We start from the raw sequence: 23852 nt of genomic DNA on the forward strand, positions 1-23852 counted from the left end.
AGTCTCTCGCTCAAGCACTCTCTCTCCATACTTAATCCCGTTGCATTCTTTCGTTGACAGTGGAAGCGCTCCTCTGCTCTATGCTCCAGCTGCCGGTAAACTGCCAAGTCCCTGAATGTTTTTCCCAGGGAGCGAATGCATTTCGATCTATATGTCCTTGTATTGCAATGACTGGACCCTGTTGATTGTGTTTCTGCTGGTAGTGTTACCCAGAACAGACACTAAATCTTTCTATTTTTTGCTCGTGTGTTTCAGGGGACATACGCCCAGTCATATAGAGCAGTCTGACCTTTAACCCCCAAAGGAAGAAGGGAACACCACTTCAGAGGTAAGACTCCCTGTAAACCGCAGTGAGTAAACGCTGCCATTGCTACTTTTGTGGCTCATAAATTGTGAGCGGATTGAACACCAGTGTTGAAGTCGACTCGGCGCCAGTTAGCTTTAGAAAAAAACTCAACTTGGGGATTGTTATTTTGACTTAAGTTGCGGCTGTAAAAAGCTGCCACTGCAAAGGGGCTAGTTCTATTTAAGGTGGTCTCAAATGCCGGGGTGGTGTGGCAGTGCCTGTCACATGCATGTCTGGGGCGTCATGTGCTCAAAACCAGCTATCATCTCTCTGCTGATGATCTAAAGATCTAAAGTGTGTAGAGTGAAGAGTGGGAGGCTATAGCCCCTCCCCAAAGTCTCCTACAGAAGGCCTTGTAAATCAAAGCCAAATGAAAGAGCAGTCAAAGGATCTCATCAGGGGAGAATGGTCCTCTCCAACAGAGATAATTCCCCACTAAAGTAGAACCATGTGAGGGTGAGCTGTGGCTGTGGTCCATTAGCAAAGAGATGCTCCTTACAGTGAGCCTTTATACTATCACTATCGCATATCTGGGTTGAATTTGCAACCGAAAAAGAGTCAGTATTTCCACAGTTGTTTTCATACAAGGGGTTGGGCTGAGTAATGTATAATGTATTCATTTTCAGATAGATGGTTCACGCGCCAAAAGAAATCCATTCTGTATTTTTATTCTCATTTCACAAATGGGGAAACATGTAAACAAAAAGACAAAAGCCTTATAATGGCTATAGGTAGTTATGGCTTACATAATTCTTTGTAAAAAATGTTTGAATATCTCCACGATAAGATACCTGTTCGTACTGTGTGTGGGAGAAAAAAACTGACGTTAATACACAGCCTAGACTCGGGCATTACCACAAAAGGTATGTAAACAAAGCAGCCCACCATAGCTAGAAACATGTCAGTTTACAGAGCCTGGTCTGTGTATTACCCATGGATTTTTTTCCTCCCAGCTCACCCACAGTACGGACAGGTAGCGGGTCCCAGATGCAGTATACTGTATTATTTTCTTCTTGGAAAACCCCAAAAAAGAATCAAGAGAAGTGAGGATGTGGCAGGAAGCTGTATTTTTTAACAGAGGGACCCCAGCGGTGATGCAGCCCCCGAGGCTGGGAGGGCGGAAACCGTCTCCCCTGGACTTAAACTGTTCCAGGAAGTAGCCAAGCCTGTGTGTATGTGTGTGTCAGAGAGCTTTATAAAGGGCTTTATAGCTGTGTGTTGGCGGTGGTGATGGGGGGGGGGGGGGTGTGTCAGTGCCATGTGTGCAAAGGAGAGGTGCCTGTGATGTGGAGCTGACCACTAACTTTGACTGTCTATATTATTCGACATATTTATGATCACACAAGCAGCAGCCCCATTGTTTAAGGTGTCATTTTTTTAATACATGAGATTTGGTTGTCATGGAAACTGTCATTCATGCACTGACTGGGCATGCTGAAGGTGTGTGTGTGTGTGTGTGTGTGTGTGTGTGTGTGTGTGTGTGTGTGTGTGTGTGTGTGTGTGTGTGTGTGTGTGTGTGTGTGTGTGTGTGTGTGTGTGTGTGTGTGTGTGTGTGTGTGTGTGTGTGTGTGTGTGTGTGTGTGTGTGTGTGTGTGTGTGTGTGTGTGTGTGTGTGTGTGTGTGTGTGTGTGTGTGTGTGTGTGTGTGTGTGTGTGTCTGAAATCGAAAGTATGGCCATAGTGGCCTGGCAGATATGCTTGAGGTGGTGTGGCAGGATACAGGCTGTTACATTTCTTTTTTATTTTAGAAACACACTCGCCTTGAATTGCAATAACAAGATGCTTTTTAGCAGCAGCAGCCAATCAGCTATGGGGGGAGGGGGAGCGCTGAGCAAGGGGAGAGATGGGAAACGTAGTAAGCTAATAGAGGAAGACATTCCCAGCTGCTATCGTGGTATGTGTGCAGGCGTATGGGGATAGCTCTTTGCCTTTAGGTTACAGCGCATTGCACACGGTTGGCTTGTTGCAGTAAGAATGTGTTGTTCATGCACAAGTCATCCATCCGTGTGTGTGTGTTTGGGCATGTGTTGCCTGTGTGCTATGCTGTACCTACTGTGCTTTGTATTCCCTTAACAGGTGGCAGATAGAAACCTTCTGCTCTGCTCGGCCAAGCTAGAGGAGAATGATCTGTTGGCACTGCGTACTGATATCATTTATGTGGTGGTGTGTATAGACGATAACAAAGGATGAGATCACTCAACATTACCTGACCAGGCACAAACAAGGGCTGGCATTACTAAGCAAATACTTTGTTTTACCAGAGCAGTGTGCCTCTCCTCTCTTTTAAGCAGCTCTTATTAGAATGTCTGGCTGGCCCTTCTCAGCAGGCTGCCTCTGTTCTCCTGCTGCAGTGCTGCATCAGGTTTGTGTTTGTGTGTGTGTGTGTGTGTGTGTGTGTGTGTGTGTGTGTGTGTGTGTGTGTGTGTGTGTGTGTGTGTGTGTGTGTGTGTGTGTGTGTGTGTGTGTGTGTGGGTGGGTGTGGGTGTGGGTGGGTGTGGGTGGGTGTGGGTGTGTGTGTGTGTGTGTGTGTGTGTGTGTGTGTGTGTGTGTGTGTGTGTGTGTGTGTGTGTGTGTGTGTGTGTGTGTGTGTGTGTGTGTGTGTGTGTGTGAGATTCCATACCACTGCTGCAGACCACCTGAGTCCCTTTATCTGTCTGTGTGTGTGTGTAACCGGATCTCCTGAGGGCAGGGACAAGACTATTGATTTCACATTTGGACCACTGCCCTGCAGGGAAGCTGACACATCTTCTTGTTTTTGAAAGAGAGAGACACACACACACACACACACACAAATGAGACAAGAACAAAAGCTGCGTTCCAATCCCCACTTCTATGACCACTGCCTCTCGATTTGTCATCCTGCTTTTACTGTGGCATTAGTTAGCCATTTTAACCAGCCCAGGCCACCCTCCTGATGTTTTTTTTGCTCCTTTTACCATCACATTAAGTTTTTGGAAAATATGGAAAATCTAGGCAAATCCGTGGTCATACAAACAACCAGATGGGCCCTTGGCTGGCAGCGATGTGGAAAACATCAAGTCAACAACTAACATGTTAGTTATTGCAGTAGGATCTAGGCCAAGAATCACACTCGCACACCCAAAGCTATCCCAAGTCTTCAGCCTGTCGAAGCACCTTTCCAATGCAGAGAGGGCCAATATGTGTGTGTTTCCATGGCAACGGCTGCTCCGAAAGATGCGGGGCAAGCTAAAGTTTGGCTTTGCTCTGATGATATTGGTGAGCTGTCGAATCCTCACTCTCCACCTACCCACCCACCAGTGTGACGGTGCATTTTTCACACACCCTCTCTCTTCCCCCATCTCCATCTCTGGCCTTTTCTAATTGTGTGTGTGTTTGCGTGTGGATCCATATGTGTTCGTTCCACCTCTGTTTGCAGGCTGTTGTTGGTCGCGCTTGAGCCCTCCTTTTCATTCGCAGCCTATTAGCCGGCCCCCTCCTTCCTTCCCTCCCTCCATTATTGTCCCTATCCATCACTCTCTATGCTTCCTCACTGACCTGTTATCATTATCATCTGTCTGTCCTTCCCCCATAATTAAATCCTTTCTCATTTATGTGTCATATTGTCCAATGTTTTATTTTTATAATCATGTAGGACACTAGTGCACTGGGCTGTATGTTTTCCATTCTAACTATATTATGATAAAACACATCAAAATACTTGTGTTGATTGCAGCACCATAGGACAGATCACATGTCCAATGGTTAAATTGTACTATTCAGCAGAAGATATTGTAGCTAGCTGTTATTGTTTTCCCCTGCTGTACAAACGTGCTTTTCTAACCTTTTCTACAGCTCCCTCCACCCTACACTTGTCATCCATCAAGGATGAAACACACACAGCATTATGTCATATTTTTAAGAGTCAAACATAAGTGGCCACAAAAAGGTCAGTTGAGGTTGACAATCCAAACCCCACCCAGTTGGACCTTGTACAGCAGCAGCTAGGCGGCTTACCATTCCCTTGTTCAAAGAGGTTTTTTGTAAACTTTTTTTTCCTGGCACCTTTCGCCAGCTTCCTCTTTCCACTTTAAACTGGCACAAACGTCCATTTCATACAGTGACGTTGGCTTATTTATTTTTTTGGCCTCCTTGTTAGTTACAACTGCACGCAAAAGGGAGTGGAGCAGGAAGCAAAGGCCAGGCAAAGGAAAGGGCTTTAAAGAAGGGATGAGAGCAGGAAATGAGCCAATGACCACAGTCTGCCTAGAAATAACCACCAGCCATTACACAGATCGCACATTTAGACTGAGATTGAATCTGTTTTTTATGTCTCAAAGGCAGCACTGTGAAAGCAAGCATTTGAGAGCAGCAATAAAAAAGGCTTTGTTCACTCCTGACTGTGGCACCTTCTTTTGTCTGTCTAGCCACACACACACAAATAGGATCACCAAGCGCAGTAAATATTGGCTCTTAACGGCATTGCCATGAAACAGGACGTTAGTATGATATATTGGTATATCAGAGCAGCGTTTTATGGCTATAGTTTATAGGCCTTGCAGGGCTATGATGACAATCAGGCATATATATGTTTAAGAGGTAAATCATAGTCTGTCAGACTAGAAGAACAGTTGGCAAAAGACGATGGGTAGACTTGAAAAAAGCATTGGTCATAATGTACCATCATCATACAGTATAGAATGTTATGTAACAAACGTTATGTTGTGTACCAGTCATTCCTGCTGTTTCTCATGCAATATCCCCCAGTATTTAGACTGTGTCAGGGCTTGTGTGTTAACTAAGGTTGACCATGGTGATTGACTTGTGTTTTGAAGCTCTTCCTAACCGTGTGTATATGCTTAATGTTGGACAAGTTGGGCTTGTTCCCTCTGTCGAAGCGTTGTCTGAAATCTGCCTCCCGGACACTCTTTTCATCAGCGTTTGTGTCCCACTAAACTCTGGAGAATCCCCCCACTCTAGATAGACATTTGCAGCCAAGCCCCATGGCGGTGTAAATTCATGCCTCATAAAGGCTCACTGAGAATTTGCCATTCAGTTATTTCTAGCCCCGTTTTGAGTCCTTTTTCCCCGATCTATTCAACTAGAGTTTGGCTTATTTTTGTAGTAGATATGATTTGTTGAAATTTATTTATTTTTTTACAAGAAAAGCATCAGGAAAGCTATGGTGGCTTATTTTATTTGGTCCAAAAAATAGACTTATTTCAAAAGTTCTTGGTGGAAAAATCAACTTGGACTGTCATCTGGCCACAACAGTGTTTACACAGCTAAGGTCATATTCCACACGCGCACACACACACACACACACACACACACACACACACACACACACACACACACACACACACACACACACACACACACACACCAGCCCTCCTATTTCCTGTGTGACTGAAACATGAAAGGATTTTTTTATGTCCAACTCCAATGTTTAGAGGCCATTCATCATTTTGAAATGTGGACTGGGAACAGAGCAGGTGGTGGCGGGGAACAGTCAGGCAATGCCCTTGGAAGCATTACAGTAGGGACCTGGCTGCTTTCTTCTCTCTGTCTATTGTATTTTGACTTTGTATTAATTTGTATTAGGGCCGGGGTGGGCGATTCGACCTTACATTTATATCACAGTATTTTCCCCAATTTTTTTAGGTGATGGTATCATTTCCAGATATTACAAAAATCGAAGGATAGTCTGAAAATTTGACTCTCTTGTCAATGTAGCAGAACCAAAGAAAGAACAAAAAATATATCTAAAAAAAATAAAACACAGATGTGTTTATTGGCTAATTTGGCTCCAAATCAAATGAAAATTAATTATTGTCCTCCATCTGTTTTGAGAGGATGCCCCAAATATTAGGTTAGTTGTAAATTGAATGTGACAGTGATCAATTCATTCCGTCGTAAGTACCAACCATGCTGTGGAGAATCACAAATGTTGCGGTTGTCCATCCCGGATTCATCTTAATGTGAACCAAATGAGCAACAGAAGCCTGTTCCCATCATGCAAACTGACTCAGGAAGGAGCAAAGACATGTAATGGAGACACCCAAGCTGACCTATGACGTCATGTTGCCCTCCACATTTGGCTATTTCTTCAGTCCTTCTGTATCCCCATTATCGGGTGGTGGTTAAAGACCTACTTCACTGGTGGAAATATGAAGGTGTATTGAACTCTGAGATCCTAAGTAGTATAAATGTGCAAACATTCTAGTAATCAGACAGCTGGGCCAAGGGAAGACTGAGGGAAGAAAAACCTCATTCATTATATTATAATACCGATTTTATAATGATAGAACGCCGGTTCTGTATGAGTGAAGTATTCATTTAACCCTATTGCCTTAGTGTAAAGGCCTGTTGGCCAGTGAACAACTTTAAAATCAAATTTCAATTATTATCAGTAGGATACCAGTTGTCGTTAGCAGTAGCAACTGAGGAAAAAAAACAGCCATAGCCCCTTTTCTCCCCCCCTTTTTTTTAAGATATTTTTTTAGCATTTTTATGCTTTATTGATAGTGTAGAGACAGAGTTTAAATGGGGCAGAGAGGGGAGTGACATGCAGAGAATGACCACGGGCTGGAATCAAACCCGGGTCCGCTGCTGGCCGAGGCCCATGGGGGAGGGGACGCCCTACCAACTGAGCTAAGGGCGCCCCCACTTTTCTCCCCTTTGAGCGGCAATGTAAGATCTCTTCTTCACATCACTCCCTCTTCCAATCCTCTTGACATTCTCCGATATGAAGGACTTCTAAAGATAGACGTGTCCTCCTACAGCTCCTCTGCACCGGATGCAGTGGCTGTATAGCTTCTGTTAAGATTTAAAAGAGATTCCTTTTTCCCAGAACACACTGGCTGCGATCCAAACCTCATAGGCTACTCTTTCTTTTTTGTTCTATTCTACATACTACTGCTGATCTTGTTCGCATGCATTTAGTATGCATACAATTGGGACATACTATAACTTGCTCATATATCAGTTGCAACCCTGGTTGTTTTCACTCGCAGGCTCTGTCGATGTAACATCACTTCCGGTGGGTGTGGGTCTGAATCGTCCAAATAGCATGCTGATTTCAACACTAAAAATCTCGAACGGCTGTTGTAGGCCTATGGCATCCAGGTATTTTTAAGCATGCTAAATCTGACCAAAAGTATTGGGACATCCTAAATCTTTTTCTACCATACTAAATAGCAGGGATGAATGGGTATTGGAACGCTGGGATGGACCGTTTCAAATTCAATTAGAACTTTATTTATGTAGCACTTTTCATACACAAAAAGCGAACACAAAGTGCTTTAAATAAGAAATGAGTAAGTTTCATCCTGCCGTTCTTCGTCAACTGCCTTTTGTCGGCACGGCAACATCAGCGGGGAACTCCCAAGCGTGTTAAAGGCCACAGAGAGTCTCCATTTGGAAGACCTTTGAACTTTGACCTTTTCAAACCTAAAACTCTCTCAGTCGCAAGAGACAGATGAGCACAGGTCATGCTCCGACGAGAGCAAAAAGGGACCGTGTGCAGTATCAGGCTGTTGTTTGGTTTGCGATATTGCCCGTGGGAGTGTATTTGCACACACGCACAGAGCCCGCCCCCTTTGCCAGTGTCTTTCTGAGGTCACGCTCCATAAGCTTAAAAGCAGCAGCCAGGGCCTCAGGTGGTAATTCACTTAAACCTGCAGCAGCGTCTGCCACTGAGGGCTATGATTCCATTAGAACGACAGAAACAGAGCTATTTTCAAAAAGTGACGTTTTTGTATTTTGGTTTGTGCATCATTTTTGTATTCTCTTGCTCTTGTTCTGTCTTTATTTTGACCGCTGTTTATGGAGCTTAGAGGACGTCTGGTGTCAGTGACAAAGATGCATTGTTGGTGTTCAAATAATGTTTCACTTATAAGTTGTTGGTCCCGGTAGTTCAAATCTGTCACATTTGCAGTTTAACTGCAGTCGTGAACTGGCAAGTTTAATCTCGTCAAGTGCATAATTTAAGATGAAAAAAACAAAAAACTCCATCAAGCTCCAAATGTATATACGGTTTGTTTGTGTGTGTGTGTGTTCATCTAATGCGAGTGGTTGCGCGGGCTTATTGCTGTACAAACACAGATGGCAACAGTAGCAGTTCAGCCCATTACTCGCTTGTGTATACATACGGTGGCACCTTGGACAGTATTGGCAAAACACAATCCAAGCTCATTTACTTTTAGCCATTTCCTCTTCCTGCCAGCATCCAGTCAGCCAATGATGTCATGCTTTAGCAAGGACACTCAACCCTTTTTATACACATGTGGTAACCAAACCATTCTTTATGGTAGTATGGGCACCATGTCATTTAAATAATGGCAAACTGTGGTGAAGTTTTAGTTCTTTTTTTGGTAAACCACTATGGCATCCTAAAGGACGGGGTCTACCCACAAGGGCCCCCTCCACACACACACACACACACATACACACACACGCCGTCCCCAATACCCTAAGTGGGCACGGATAAACTGAAGGACAGCTGGAGCTTCCTGACAAGAAACAGGCCTTGAGGGAAATTAGGAATTCTGCACATCCTGGCCATTTCCTGTTCTGACTCCCACACACATTCACGAGTGCACGGATATGATTTCACACACACACGCGCACACACACACACACACACACACAGACACACACACACATACTTGTTTTTGTTTGTTTATCTTTATCGACAAAGATGCCAAGTCAACGTTCTCTGACGTGTTTTGATATGCGTGCAAAAACAGGAAGCTATCCGTCATCATCATTGTAATGAACACACACACACACACACACACACACACACACACACACACACACACACACACACACACATTTGCTTTTAATACCAGCTGTAGACACAAAGGCTTGAATAAGATGGAATGGGATGTGAGGTTGGGGGAGTATATGTTGTAAATGCACTGCATACAGTGACTGTAAGGAGGAGGAGAGCATGTGCGCTCTCTGGGATGTTACTGCGTCAAGTGTGTGTGTGTGTGTGTGTGTCAGCACTTGACCGATTTTCACTAATGTTGCTATCATATTCCTGTTTGCTCTAGCAAACGCTTCTTTATTGCCTTTCACCTGTTTTTTTTATGACCTTATTTTATCGCCCTCTTTACAACAAAGCGTGACTTTTTATATTGCTCTTCAAGTATTCCGCGTGACCATAAAGGCATTAGAAATATTATACACACACACATTAGGTGGCACTTGGCACATTGTGACGGATCAAAAGAACAGGGTCAGTCATAGGGAGGGGGGGGGGGGTAATCCTGTGGTTAACTATAAGGAATGACACACACACACACACACACACCCCCACACCCACCCACACACACCCTCAAAACATCAATGGGATTACCCTGGAATATTCCATGAGTATTAAGGGGGCACTGGACTGTACCAAAACAGGGGCCACCCTTAAGGGGAAGAGTATCTAATCAAGTTGTAAGTTTGTTTAGCCTATTGACTAAATATTAGTTAGGATGGTGTCATTTTTGCTCTGTGTATGCCAGGGTATTATGCTGCCGTAAACAAGCACAACGTTTTACTTGACTATTTTATTGCCAGATTAGACAACATTCTTTAATGTGCGTCAGGGCTTTCAATGTCATATTACCCAAACTTGAGTGAATGAAAAAAAATCAAAAAACATTTGGACAGCCCTGCCATTTGCTTCTTGAAGTCTTATCCGTTATGCTATGTCTCTGTTATTGTCATGTTTGGATTTAATGCTTTGTCTACTGAGAAGTGGCCTTGTGCACACTGAAAGGGGTTCTGTATCTATAGTGTTGTGTTTTCAGTGTATTCAAGCCATTTGATTGGACCCCAATGCTAGAACGCTAGACATAGAATTGAGCGTCCCATCATGTTATGGTGAAGATAAGTTTGAGATATAAAAGCAAGCAAAAGTTTTAAACAGAGCCCCAGAATATCTGACCTTTAGTTGTTGTGTTCCCATTCGATTAATCAATAAGATTAGAATTTTTTGTCCTCTGTAAAATGTTATTAACATTCATTATTGAATAAATGAGCTGGCTGAAATTGATTCAACTTTTAGCTGCACGTTGCAGCAGTAATCACCACTTTCCTCAGTGTCCAGTAGAGGGAGCTCTGTCATCACCTTTTAACAGAACACAGCTGGGCTCTCCCACAAACCAGCTTGCTATGCCCTCCTTCACTCTCGCTGCCCCATTTAGACATTACTGCCACACTGGATTGATATCTTCATTACACCACTGGTTTATGGACTCACTGCAGGTGTAAATGCCCTGCTCAATTTGGGCAATATTTGGCGCCCCTATTTTTTTCTGAGATGCTGGGTTTGTCCGCAGTGAACAGCACACACCACCAGACCCTACAGGGCAATCCAGCGAGTAGACAGCACTGGGCGCCTGCTAGGGGTCCATGAGCGGTAGTCATGGTAACAGGCAGTGAGGTTGGCATGAGCCTCTCTCTCTCTCTCTCTTTAATATCATTCCTGCTATGAGGGTGTGATCTGATAATGTGCATGTGTGAACATGTGCAGAATAAACTAACTGTGACAATTTCTCATTGTGTGTGTGCGTAGATGGAGCAGGTATCAGATGATGAACTGGACCATGGTGCTGAGGAGGACAGTGATAAGGAGGACCAGGACCTGGACAAGATGTTTGGTGACTGGCTGGGAGAACTGGACAAGCTGACACAGGTGAATACACACACACACACACACACACACACACACACACACACACACACACACACAGGCAAAGAGAGGTAAAAGAACATGACAGAAAAGGAACGGGCTGTATCCATAGCAACCTTCACACTGCTAATCCTGTCTCCTCTATACTGTATCCTAGCAACCTCCTCTCCCACCACCACTTTGTATTGTGTGTTCGTGCGGATGTGTGTGTGTGTGTGACTGGGGAGTCGACATGGTTGCTTAGATCCTATTCTTTGACTGTATTGTCAGAATATGTGTGGTAGCTGCATATAATCGTGCACCCCATGTTGTTTGTGTGTGTGTGTGTGTGTGTGTGTGTGTGTTTGCTCTGTAGAGTCTGGATGACGGCCGGCCGCCCCAGAAAGCTCTGCAGAAGGCTCCCCTCAGGCAGGAGACCAACATGGCCAACTTCTCTTACCGCTTCTCAATGTACAACATAAACGGTGAGAGCTCATTCACACAGTGTCATTCACACGTCGGTATAATGAAAAACAGCAGCACAGATCCCACAATGTGATGAGAGGACTGAAACAATGAAACTGCCTTCTTCCGCCATCTTGGTTCCAGAGGCGTTGAACCAGGGTGACACGGTGGACCTGGATGCCCTCATGGCTGACCTGTGCTCCATAGAACAGGAGCTCAGCACCATCTCCAAACCAAACTCCTCGTCTCGCGGACAGACCAAGAGCCAGCAGCAGAGGGGCCCCGGAGGCCGCAGTGCCAGCGCCAAGCACACAGGAACTAGCGGAGGGGGAAGCAGTGGAGGTTAGTCCCCCTGGATAATGTTCATTTAAGATGCTTTATTGTGTAGTATTTTTAACAACCACACAAAAATACCATACTCTGCTTTGTATTTTACATTACATTGCATTGGGTTTGGACAGTGGAGGAATAAAATGTATTTAGCGGTCTATGATGTGTGGGCTTTGCCGGACACCACAAAAGGAGGGGAGCTTTATGAAATGTAGCAGGAAGATGTCACTCACTCAGTGCAAATGGTTTCTCTGGTATTTGATGGGAGAAACTCCATCATGTTTGTTTTGTCTTTAAAAGGGACAAACACATGGAGAGTAATAATATAAAGAAGGGAAGGGTGGACAATTAGCAGCATCCTGTTTGCGGCAGGGAAATGTAGTCTTTTTACATACACGAGTGAATGGTCATTCTATTCAAATGACATGAATGCAGCCTCTTTTTTTTGTTGTCTTTTTGCCATATATCATTTGTCAATGGTATAAATGATTAACGGTTCATTACACTGCTACTTACTTCACAAATGAAAGCTCAATGTTCTGATTGCCCTGTCTCTTAACAGGAAGTGCCAGTAGCAGCACGCGGGCGTCTCCGGCCAACACGGTGCGCGGCGGCAGCAGCAGCGGGGGCGTCAACTCCCGGCCCGGTGCCTCCAACATCTCCCTGGACGAAATCACCTCTCAGCTGGAGAAGGCTTCTCTCAGCATGGACGAAGCCGCGCGGCAGACCTCCTCCTCTTCCTCCTCCTCCTCCTCTTCCTTCTCCTCTGCCACACTGCGGAGGCCTTCGTCAGGGTCGTCCGGTGGTGGTGGTGGTGGGGGCAGCAGCCAGCATAGGAGGACAGGCTCTGTGGGCGCGGTCAGCGAACAAGAGGCCCAGTCCCAGCGCTCCAGTGTCAACTCAGCCTGTGCCTCCGCGTCCAGTATGGACTCCCTGGACATTGATAAAGTGATGGCGGGTGGTGGAGAGGCGGAAGGCCGGAGCGGCGCAAACCAGAGCAGCACGGAGGTATGAACTGATGATGAAACACACACACACACAACATACAGACAAACACTAAGGATAAGCCAAAGGGGTAGACATAGTATGATCCGCGTGTGTGTGAGCCCAGAACACAAAAGAATGTAATGGTAAGTGAAATTGTGTGTGGTCAATTCAGCTTCTGTTTGGTCACCTACAAAGCAGTCATTCTCAACGCCCCGAATTGAGCTCAATCCAGCTCTTATCCCGCATGTTAACCCTCATAGCATGACGTTTGGAAGTGACTGCATGCCTGAAACTCACTGAGAGTCAATCCACAATACTGCTGCTGCCTGTGTATTGTGCATTGAATGGTGTGTTTACAAATACATTGTTATCTCCCATTTCTGAATTTCTTTTTTTAACTCACAAAGCATCTTGGCTCTCTTGACAAAATAACCTTTAACCTTTTAAAGACTGATGCTAACATACCATTCGTAAACAGATATGTGGGCAAAACATTTCAGTTCAGAAGTCAATGTTAACCCGTTCACACAATTTCTGGTGATATTGTGATATGCATATCTGATGCATGTGGAACAGACCACATGCATCAGATATGCATATCACAATATCCCCTTTGCATGTGTTCACATTATCTGTGTTTGCATCCTTTTTCTATATCCGTGGCGTCTGTACACACACACACCCCTCGTCTGCACCTCCCCCCTGGTTTTGTCCCAGCATGTCACACTGCGCCGGCCCAACGGTAAGACAGCCAGACGGGAGCTTGACTTCACCTCACGAGAGAGTGAAGTGGATCGGGCCACCGTAAGTGCACGTTTGTGTGAGCTTTGCATGTGTGTGTGCGCATGTATGACACATGTTTTGACACATAGTTTGCCTGTTAATGCAGATGCAAAACAGTAATTATAGTTGCAACAAAGTTTTGACAACCTTTGGCTGAGATATTGGCTAAATATAAGAATGAATTTTTAAAGCTATAGTGTGTAACTGCTGTCGCTCCCATGAGGAATACTGAGTAATTAGAACAGCACTGTTGGTGCATCTACATGAGGTAAGCCTTTGTTGACCGTGCAAGGATTGTATATCTTCTGCTGTACGTCCAGGTTTTTTCTTAACAGTGGAATCAACAACTGAAATATTTCCTGGGCGCTTCCTGGGAGTTTTCTGAGCTCCTGCGCCAGTGTCGGGGACGACGACACCATTTTATAAACGCTGCCATACTGAGAACTGAAATACAACGTTGTGTCAATTTGGTAATGGCTTGAATGTAGCCGACATTCATTTATATGAAAAAAGTTACACACTATAGCTTTAAGCTCTTTGGTTTTTGTTATGTGTATGGTGTGAAAGATGGATTGAGTGTATGTATGTGAAAGCAGCTGTAGACTATAGGTTAAGTAGCAAGCCGGAATGCATAATGTTTCCCCACACATCAATGTTGCAGCCATGTTTGCTTCTCACCCACATTGCTTCTTTACCCACAGCCGCAGCTAATGAGAACCACAACCGCCGAGCGCTCCATTTATGGAACCTTCTCTCGCTTCCACGCTTTTTTCCTACATCAAAACAGATCAAAAACACCTGCGATTAATAAGCCTCCGAGAATCAGCTGGCACTGACTTTACTATATTTTTGTCTCTTTCCTCTGCTCTCCCTTTTTCTACACGAAAAGCACTCGTATCTGGACCGAGAAACCTCGCTCATTCTGAAAAGCATAGCTGGAAAGCCTTCTCACCTCCTGACCAAGGTGACTTCCCCATACCCTTGCTTGTGTGTGTGTGTGTCTGCGTGTGTGTGTGTCTGTGTGTGTGTGTGTGTGTGTGTGTGTGTGTGTGTGTGTGTGTGTGTGTGTGTGTGTCTGTGTGTTCACACAACTGCTCTCTTCTGCTTTGCATGTCTTTTTAAGTGGACAAATCCATGCTACGAACCCTGCTGGAAGACAGCTGGAAACCAGACCAAAACACTTTCTTAATTAAAAAAGAGGCAGAGATAAGAAGTTCACAGCAATGTCAGCACTCAGTGTCTCTTAACAGGTTTAGGCCTGTTATTTGGGCTGCCAAATAGTGTTCTTGGATATTAAGGAATGCACAAATATAGAGAAATACAGATGAGAACAATTAGGGCATCCAAAGATAGAAATTGAAAAACCATATCACTAATAATTAAACTACTATATTCAAATATCCAACAGGGTATCAGGATGGATTTTTCCCTTACACCATTTTCTTAGCTTTTACAATGCACACAGCTTTCTTATATAGAATGAATACACTTACACATGTATCTCTCACTTGTAGTGGAGTTGGTCCTTTCGCACTTATTTTCTCCATATCGCTGGCTTTTGATTTGCAAATCTATTCTTTTTCAGCATGGGCAGCTTGCAAGAGAGGGGGTGGGGGGGAGGGGTGGGTTAGCAACTGCAATTTGGGCTGCAATGATTAGTCAACTAATCGGTTAGTCAACAGGAAATTAAACTGCAGCAATTTTGGTAAACAATTAATCCTTTCACTGGTCAAAAACTGACTGACTATTAACTCTGTGGTTCCAGCTTCTTCAATATGAACAGATTGTCTCTGTACTATATTGAAAACGGTATACTGTATGTATTATATAGATGAAATGCATTTGCCTTGACTCAACTGCTCAAATGCTCATACTAACACAATTAAATGCACAATGATCTGATGGATATGTGCCTCAAGAGTGCTCCATTGTTTTAATAAGTTCCCAAACTTTCTCAACACTCTTTGTAAACGTCTTGGCAGCAGTCCGTTATCCCAGCAAAATGATTGGTCGCAGCCTTGGGCTCCCGTTCAATACTAACGTGCATCAGATGTGTGCACATTTGTTCTAAAGTTTGCCTCTCGATTGTGAGTTATGGTACCATCGCAACACAACACAACACACGTAGTGTGCTTCTTCCACAATGTAGGCCAGAGTTCCTTAAATGCTCTTGAGATTTATCAAACCGGATTTGCTTGAATCTGAGACACACAATACTGAGATACTCATACTTGTTTACAGCCTTGTAATATTTGTGTAAAGAGTGCACTGAAAAGATGTCCACTAGCGGCCATTGGCATTGAATTGCAGGTTTGGTTCCAAAGCCCTTTCACTCATCTCAATGTATTTGATAGTTTACAATAATGGATGCCAGCACAGCAGTGAAGCTGTAATATGTCCACACACACAATTCATCTCCTCCCCTCCAATTGAACAATCAAACTCTTAGCGGACGGGGGCAGTTATTACTCACTTTTGTCTCTTTGCATTACAAAACAGCTGCATTAATTCCATGTTTCAAGGCTATTGGTTTTTTGGCGCGTCAGCTCTCAGGCTGTTCCTTTTGTGCTAAGAAACCATTTGGATGTTTTTTTTACATTTTATAAATGATCTGAGGATAGATGTACATGGAGATTTTTTGGTTTTCGTTGTACGCTTCTCACCAACGAACGGAAGAGAGAAATATTCTATTCCTCTAGATATATTGCAAAATCGGAATACGGAATGAGCGCGGGATGTTTGGGACACAAGCGAAAAGGGGGAGAGAGACAGAGAGAGAGAGAGAGAGTGGAGAGACATCAAAGGGAGAGGGTGCTGAGATTTTTTTCCTTTTTTTTCTTGGCTAGGCAGAAGAGCCCTATTTAAAATTTGCTGTACTGTGGCAAAGGGGGGGAAAGAAAAACGCCTGTGGAATAGAAATCAGACTAATATCTAATAAAAAGCATGGTGTTGGTGTCATGTTGAGAGGGAATAATGGTTGGGGGAGAGAGGGACATGTGGAGGGGGTTATTCGCTGACAATTCTGGTCAAAACCTACAGTGTGACTGTAAATTTACACAACCCCGGTGACCTTTCCTCTCATGGCGTTTTTTTCTCTAAAAGCCTATCGGTGTGTTGGCTAAACATAGAGTGTTTTTTTGCTTTTTGGAGCCGGTCATGTGGAAAAGGTAGACTGGGTCAAGAATAAGAAGGGGGGGGGGGCTTGAACGCACATGACTTCAAATATTCAGCACCTCGGCGGCTACTTCTTCTCATTCATCCAAATTCCACTCTCCATCCTTGTCACTGTAGTTTAGCTCCGGGGGGGCGGGATGGGGGGGGGGCAGCCAGCGTCGGTCACGGTTTCAAATTCTCATCCGGATTGTCTAGAAGGGTTGAGGAAGGTAGGGTGCTTGCCTGCTAGTTTGCCGACCCCTCATTCTTCTATTTTCTGTTTTTTTTGGGTGAGAGGGGGATTATGCTCCATCGATTGGGCACGCTCCCAAACCCCTGCATCTGATACAAACAGAGAGAGAGAGGAAGAGAGTGATTAAGAAAGGGGGGAGGAAGTAGGAAGAGATGTTGGAAGGGGGGAGGGGACTTTGGCTTTGAGTCAACTTGTGCTCATCTCAGGGCTCACATGTGAACCACCACAGTCTGGGGAGATGTGGAGTGCAAAGCTGAGCATCATTTTGGAATAACTTTTTTATTTTACAAACTGCCATTAGTGGCAAGCGGAATTTGAGAAAGAAACTGCTTTTATTTTTAATTGTTATTTTTCTTTACTCATGGACTAATCTGGATAATTTTTGCCCTTGAGAGATCATTGTATCTCATGGTGGAGGGCTTTCTGAACTGATCACACACTTATCCGCAGCCTCTCTCGCCCCTTCAGGGATCTTCTTCTACCATTGTTTCGACATCAAAGGGAAATGCTTTACTGCGGCTTCCATGTGAATCCAATATGAAACCATAGGCAGCGAATAGGGCGCCATATTTGAGGGGAAACGCCGGTGCCAATGTCACAATAGCGGCGATTATAGAACCACAGCGTTTATTTTCGGGGTTTTTTTATTCGAACATTTACGCACAAGCGCCCTTACGCGTACACAACCTGCGGAATGGAGGTGATGGCATCTTGTTGGAGGGGCCAGGTAAGCAACTGTAACGTATGGGGGAGGGATTCTGATTTGGTTTGGCACAGGACACTTGACAGGATCAGTCAAGCCCGAGGCGTGAGCATTGAAATGGTTTTGAAGGCTGCTTTCTATTTAATGAAGATGCATGTGCATGATGTTTGCCAGAGGACAGTGATAGACATGGGTGTAGGATGAGGCAAGGCGATGACATCAAAAAATGCTTTTTGACAGGGTGTTGTGTGTGTGCGTGTGTGTGAATGATAACTGTATTAAACATGCCTCTGTGTGTCCATCTAGGAGGAGCAAGCTGCCAAATTGAAGGCAGAGAAGATCCGAGTCGCCCTGGAAAAAATCAAAGAGGCACAGGTCAAAAAGGTAGATCCCACCACTCTTTCCTTTATACACACACTATCTCTTACTGTAGACCATTCTCACTCGCATAATACATGCCACTGTCTTGTCATAATCGCTGCACGCTGCATTTTTCTTTGTGAACTTCATTCACAGCGAGGCAGTGGAGCACAGAGAAAATAGGTCATTGCAGTGTTTGATTGTGTGTGTGTGTGTCTGCTGGGGAGGCAGCAAGAAATCCGAAAGAGAGCGCCGCGAGACAATGCAGACGCATTCTGCACAGAACATCTCGCGTTCCCCCCGTCCCACCAAAACGGGCACTGATTTTCGGTGGACAACCGGGGCGCTTTGCTCCATTATAAAGCGTGTGTGTGTGTGTGTGTGTTTGTCTGTGTCAGTGTCAATTGGGAATTTAGTAGGGGACCAGTGTTTCCGCCAGTGAATGAACTGTCTCTGTGAATGGTGGCCTTTTTGCATGCAATGAATAGCTGACACCCAGTAGTGTTATAACAGACTGGGCTGCCAAGTGAATATAATATAAAGAGTGCTGCTGGAACATCAAGCAATACAAAAAAAACCTCAGGCAGTGTAGGAGAACGGTGTGATGTGCTAAATTATTACTCCTGTCAGCAGTCCTCACAGCCAGCTATGCCTCTCTCAATCATCTATATTTAGTAGCTTGATTGCGTTTTCATAGAAGACTCAGAAATGTACATTAACTTTCTGAAGCGATAGGTTTTTTTTTGGTTTGATTGAACTTTTTTCTGCCAGACTGGGGGGTTTTGCGGGGGGGGGGGGGCTCCCTCCTGTGAGAAATCTAGGTCAGACTCCCCACATCTCGTCTCATCCAGATTAGCTCAAACTAAGCTTTTGGTCGCCCTACCGATGCAAAACGTTGGCCTGGTTATTGTATTTTAAGTGTTTAGAGGTTGTAAACGTGACGTTGTGATTGTAGTGACCATATAAATAGTTTAAAATAGGCAAAAGATTTCATTCTTCCTGTGGTTTGAAATGAGCTTTTTGCTGCATATGTTCACAAGAAATTCATTTAGTGCAAATTGTTCAAAATAAATTAGCCTTTTAAGGAATGACGTGAACTTTGGGGGTTTGTTTTTCGTCAAGCTTCCTGCGTTGATAAGGGATGATAATTCCCCATTTTTCCCCAGAGATTTTCTTGTTACATGCTACAGTACAGCATCTTAAGTGAAAGTCAGGGGCTAATATTAGGGGTGGGAAAAAAAATCGATTTTCCGATTAATATCGATTCTCTCTCGAACGATTCTGAATCGATTCAGAAAAGTTAATAATCAATTTTTTTTTTTTATATATAATTTTTTTTTTTTTGTAAATACTAATACTTCCTGCGCCATTGCGCATGCACACCACACATGTGCGAGTTGTTTCCAAAGTGGCTTCAAAAGGGCCGAGAGCAGCAAACCCATGACCTGCACCGGCTTTATCTCTGTTTACGTTTTTGTATGAGAGCTGAATTCCAAGCCATACTTTTTGTACAATGTGTTGAAATGACATAGAAAATAATAGATAATAGAATATAAATCCTATAGAAACATGATTTACGAGATTAGAAATAAAATAAAACTGAATCGGTTTAGTTTTTACATACTTCCATATTGTGTTGAAATGAAAGCTGCATTGATTATTGCACTGGTCATAGAAAGTCATATTTGTGACAAAAAGCTTTTTCTCTAATATAATATTAGAGAAGGTAATTCATCTGTTGATTGTCTTTAATGATCATCACATAAGTAGGAAGTGATTAGCAAACTCTGAGTAGCAAACTCAGATGTGCATATAAATATATTTTTGAAATTCACACATGGGTATGTACATAAAAAATGTTTTGCATTGAGATGCATTGAAAATCGATTTTGAATCGAATCGTTGACCTCCGAATCGGAATCGAATCGTGAGGTGCCAAGAGATTCCCACCCCTAGCTAATATTATATCAAAAGTGATACACTTCAAACATGTAGCAGCTCTAATGCAAGCAATGTTTCTTAAGTAACTGTGAAAGGTGATTTTTATTCTAAAAATGGCAAAAAGATTAGTCTTTGATCTATCAATTACATCTTTTCCCTCTCAATCGCGAGATATGAGTTAACTGTAAAGTGCATGCATAGATGGTTGCAAGCCTGAAATATTCTTAATTAATATACACTTGTCTAACGTAAAGAATGATTGTTTTAACATTTAAATACCATATAATCTACATTAGACATATTGGTGTCTCTTGGTCTTTTTTGACTGTATCTTTGAGCATTAAGTGAAAAAAGTGACTCTTTTTTTCTCTCCTCAGTTGGTGATCAGGGTCCACATGTCGGACGAGAGCTCCAAGACCATGATGGTGGACGAGAGGCAGACGGTGAGGCAGGTGCTGGACAGCCTGCTGGATAAGTCCCACTGTGGATACAGCCCTGACTGGTCTCTAGTGGAAACCATCAATGAACTACAGATGGGTAAGGACTCAGGAGATGCTTCCAATTAGACGTTATGTGGATGTATGTGTGTGTGTGTGTGTGTGTGTGTGTGTGTGTGTGTGTGTGTGTGTGTGTGTGTGTGTGTGTGTGTGTGTGTAAAATATCAGTAGATACAATGGTCAAAGAATAAGAATCAGTCAATAAAATAACGATTGCAATGATAACAATAATACTATTGCACGTTTAATACAACTGTTGTCAGTGTGCACTGCACATGCCACAATGCAGTTGACAAACATGTAGGCTACCTTACTGTTATTATCAATCAGGGGTTTAAGAATAGCCACTTCTTGTAACTGCAGGCTAATTATCAGACTTTGTTAACAGTTAAAGGTCCTGCCCCACCCAAAATAACAGAAATCCCCAGAGGGAAAATAAATTAAGTGCACATGTTTTATGTCAGCAAAAAAGAAAATGCATATCTTGCATCCTGTCTACATTTTACTCCATCTTATCCCTTCCCTCTTTTACTCTCTCTCAGAGCGTATTTTCGAGGATCACGAGAACTTGGTGGAGAACCTCTTAAACTGGACGCGGGACAGCCACAACAAGCTTATGTTCATCGAACGCATCGAGAAATATGCTCTCTTCAAGAACCCTCAGGTGACTGCCCCATTTACACTTCAACGCACACACAGATATGCGAGTGAGAGACCCTATCATTTCCTCCTTAACCCTCTGTGGCCGTACTGTGTTCAGTGAGTGTAAACGGCGAGAGCATATGCTATACACACAAACACATTGTTTATGCATGCTGAGTGCCTTCACATCCAGGGGGGTGTGTGTGTGTGTGTGCGTGCGTGCGTGCGTGCGTGCGTGCGTGCGTGCGTTGGGGAGAATTGGAAGTAGGTCAAAGCTATAAAGCCGAGTAAAGGTGAATAATTTATTTAGCATTAGACGAGTTGAGCCTTTCGACTTTACACATGCGTCCTCTCCTTGTCCCGTATTCACTTCACTGTTCCTCTCAATCATCTCCAGAACTATTTGCTGGGGCGGAAGGAGACATCCGAAATGGCTGACAGGAATAAGGAGGCTCTATTAGAGGTGAGATATAGATTTTTTAAGACTTTTTTTTTTTTTTTTTAACCTTACAGACCAGAAAGATTATATATAATAAAATTTGACATTAAACGCTGTGTCAATCAGGAGTGTTTCTGTGGCGGCTCGGTGTCAGTGCCGGAGATTGAGGGCATCCTATGGTTGAAGGAAGACGGGAAGAAGTCGTGGAAGAAGCGTTACTTCCTCCTCAGAGCTTCGGGCATCTACTACGTCCCCAAAGGAAAAGCTAAGGTCAGTGATACTTTGGAAACACTACAAATTCATTTGTCATTTAGACAATTGCCTTTCATGTTTTCTATTCAGTCAGTCCCAATTGTCACCAGAAATGCTATGTAATATGTACTGTATGTGTACAAACACAAACGACTGCCCATTCATCAATCCGTCCCCTTCTGTCTCCCTCTCTAGGCATCCAGAGATCTTGTGTGCTTCCTGCAGTTGGACCACGTTAACGTGTATTACGGCCAGGACTACCGCAGCAAATACAAGGCTCCCACTGACTACTGCCTGGCTCTCAAGGTGAACAGCCCCTATCCCTATATCTTCCGATTAGTGTTTGTCTGTATTTCCTATGAAAATTAAGAAATTGTTTCAAGCCAAAAGACTTGCAGCCCGTTATATACAGTATCATACATGATCATTACATAATGAGACTAAACTGTGTGTTACAATATATATGTATTTCCTTTTGCAGCATCCACAAATCCAGAAGAAGTCCCAGTACATCAAGTATCTGTGCTGTGATGATGTCAGGACCCTGCACCAATGGGTGAACGGAATTCGCATTGCCAAGGTGTGAATAATCCCTACGTTTCTGCACCAGTTTGTCAGTTAACACTTCTTAGAGAAATCATTTAGGTTAATTCTATGTAATTGTGTGTGTGTGTGTCCTGTGTGTATGATTTGTGTAGTATGGAAAGCTGCTTTATGTGAACTACCAGGAGGCCATGAAGAGGACTGAGGCGGCCTATGATTGGTCCTCTCTTTCTACTTCCAGTATCCGATCGGGCTCCAGTTCTGCCAGCATACCCGGTTAGTTCATTGTCCAATCAGGCTGAGCATAGAGTGAATAGAGTATCTATTGACATTTAAAAAATCTAAAGGGATACTGCAGCAATTTAATATTCCACTAAGTTTTTACATTTTAATACAATTTCATATGTGATATTTTGATTGTCCCAAAAATATGCGCCTCCCAGAAAGTCTTACTGTCGTGTGTGTGTGTGTGTGTGTGTGTGTGTGTGTGTGTGTGTGTGTGTGTGTGTGTGTGTGTGTGTGTGTGTGTGTGTGTGTGTGTGTGTGTGTGTGTGTGTGTGTGTGTGTGTGTGTGTGTGTGTGTGTGTGTGTGTGTGTGTGTGTGTGTGCGTGTGTCTCTGTGTGCTTCTAGAGTCCCAGTCAAATCATTCAGGCCATTCAGACAGTGGGGTGGACACAGGCTCTTCTCATGGCCGGTCCCAGAGCGTGGTGAGCTCCATATTTTCTGAGGCCTGGAAGAGGGGCACCCAGATTGAGGAAAGCACCAAGGTATGGTTTTCTTTCAAATACAGGATATTTTTTAAAGGTCACCAAAATTCACCCTTTCATGGTTTTTCAACATAAATATTGGTCCCCACCCAGTGCGACTGGAGACTCCCAAAGTATGGGGAAAAACAACCCTCTCTCTCAGATTTTCTCCCACATATGATGTCATAAGGAGCAGACACGCCCCCCGTAACCAATCCGATCAGAGCAGACTAGGCTTTTTGGAAGGCGGACCGTCAAAAAATGGCAGGCTCTAAAATGGAGCGTTTTAGACAGAGGATAAAGGAGGACATCCAGCAATCGCGCTGTGACAATTTTAAAAAGAGTTGTTATGGACACTGCACCATAAATACTAGCCTGGAAATTTAGACTCGTATCTAGAACGATAGAGGGTCTGGCCACGATCAATAGACCTTTCCAACTGAAGCGGCGGCACCTACGTGTGCATTTCAAATGCCACTGCACGCAATTGGATAGCACTACGACCAATCAGAGCAATGAACAAGGTGACATATTAAGCCCTGTTCGTTTAGCGATAAGCGGGTTAACTGTTAAATTAAACTTTTGGCGTGGTCGGTCGGCAAAACAGAACATTCCTCTTACTTGCTAATGAAAGATTTGAGTGCCATCTTCCAAATCGCTAACTGTCGAGGCCAAAGCCATCTCAAACTCGAACAACATACCCACAGCCATCTCCGTTTACTATCACGGCTTCGGCGGCGCACTGTCGTCATCCGGTTACGTACTAATAGAGCACCATACAT

At 43.8% G+C, this 23852-nt stretch overlaps 1 protein-coding gene across 4 annotated transcripts in view; it reads left to right on the top strand.

Annotated features, from left to right (window-relative positions):
• Positions 1 to 23852, top strand: part of raph1b (Ras association (RalGDS/AF-6) and pleckstrin homology domains 1b) — a 41963-nt gene that overhangs the window by 13268 nt on the left and 4843 nt on the right. The window contains exons 2-18 of one of the 4 annotated variants that reach the window (XM_080052896.1): positions 61 to 95; positions 256 to 328; positions 10880 to 10999; positions 11352 to 11460; positions 11585 to 11782; positions 12333 to 12778; positions 13475 to 13561; positions 14430 to 14504; positions 17956 to 18033; positions 20328 to 20487; positions 20990 to 21111; positions 21487 to 21552; positions 21655 to 21798; positions 21976 to 22086; positions 22262 to 22360; positions 22479 to 22599; positions 22955 to 23091. In XM_080052896.1, coding sequence (XP_079909022.1) covers positions 10880 to 10999; positions 11352 to 11460; positions 11585 to 11782; positions 12333 to 12778; positions 13475 to 13561; positions 14430 to 14504; positions 17956 to 18033; positions 20328 to 20487; positions 20990 to 21111; positions 21487 to 21552; positions 21655 to 21798; positions 21976 to 22086; positions 22262 to 22360; positions 22479 to 22599; positions 22955 to 23091 — 2073 coding nt within the window. In that variant the 5' untranslated portion in view covers positions 61 to 95; positions 256 to 328. The remainder of the gene's footprint in view (positions 1 to 60; positions 96 to 255; positions 329 to 10879; positions 11000 to 11351; positions 11461 to 11584; positions 11783 to 12332; positions 12779 to 13474; positions 13562 to 14429; positions 14505 to 17955; positions 18034 to 20327; positions 20488 to 20989; positions 21112 to 21486; positions 21553 to 21654; positions 21799 to 21975; positions 22087 to 22261; positions 22361 to 22478; positions 22600 to 22954; positions 23092 to 23852) is intronic. The other 3 variants (XM_080052895.1, XM_080052897.1, XM_080052898.1) reach the window with 3 other exon arrangements.

The sequence above is a fragment of the Ammodytes marinus genome, assembly GCF_949987685.1.
Source record: "Ammodytes marinus genome assembly, chromosome: 24".
Classification (NCBI taxonomy): domain Eukaryota; kingdom Metazoa; phylum Chordata; class Actinopteri; order Uranoscopiformes; family Ammodytidae; genus Ammodytes; species Ammodytes marinus.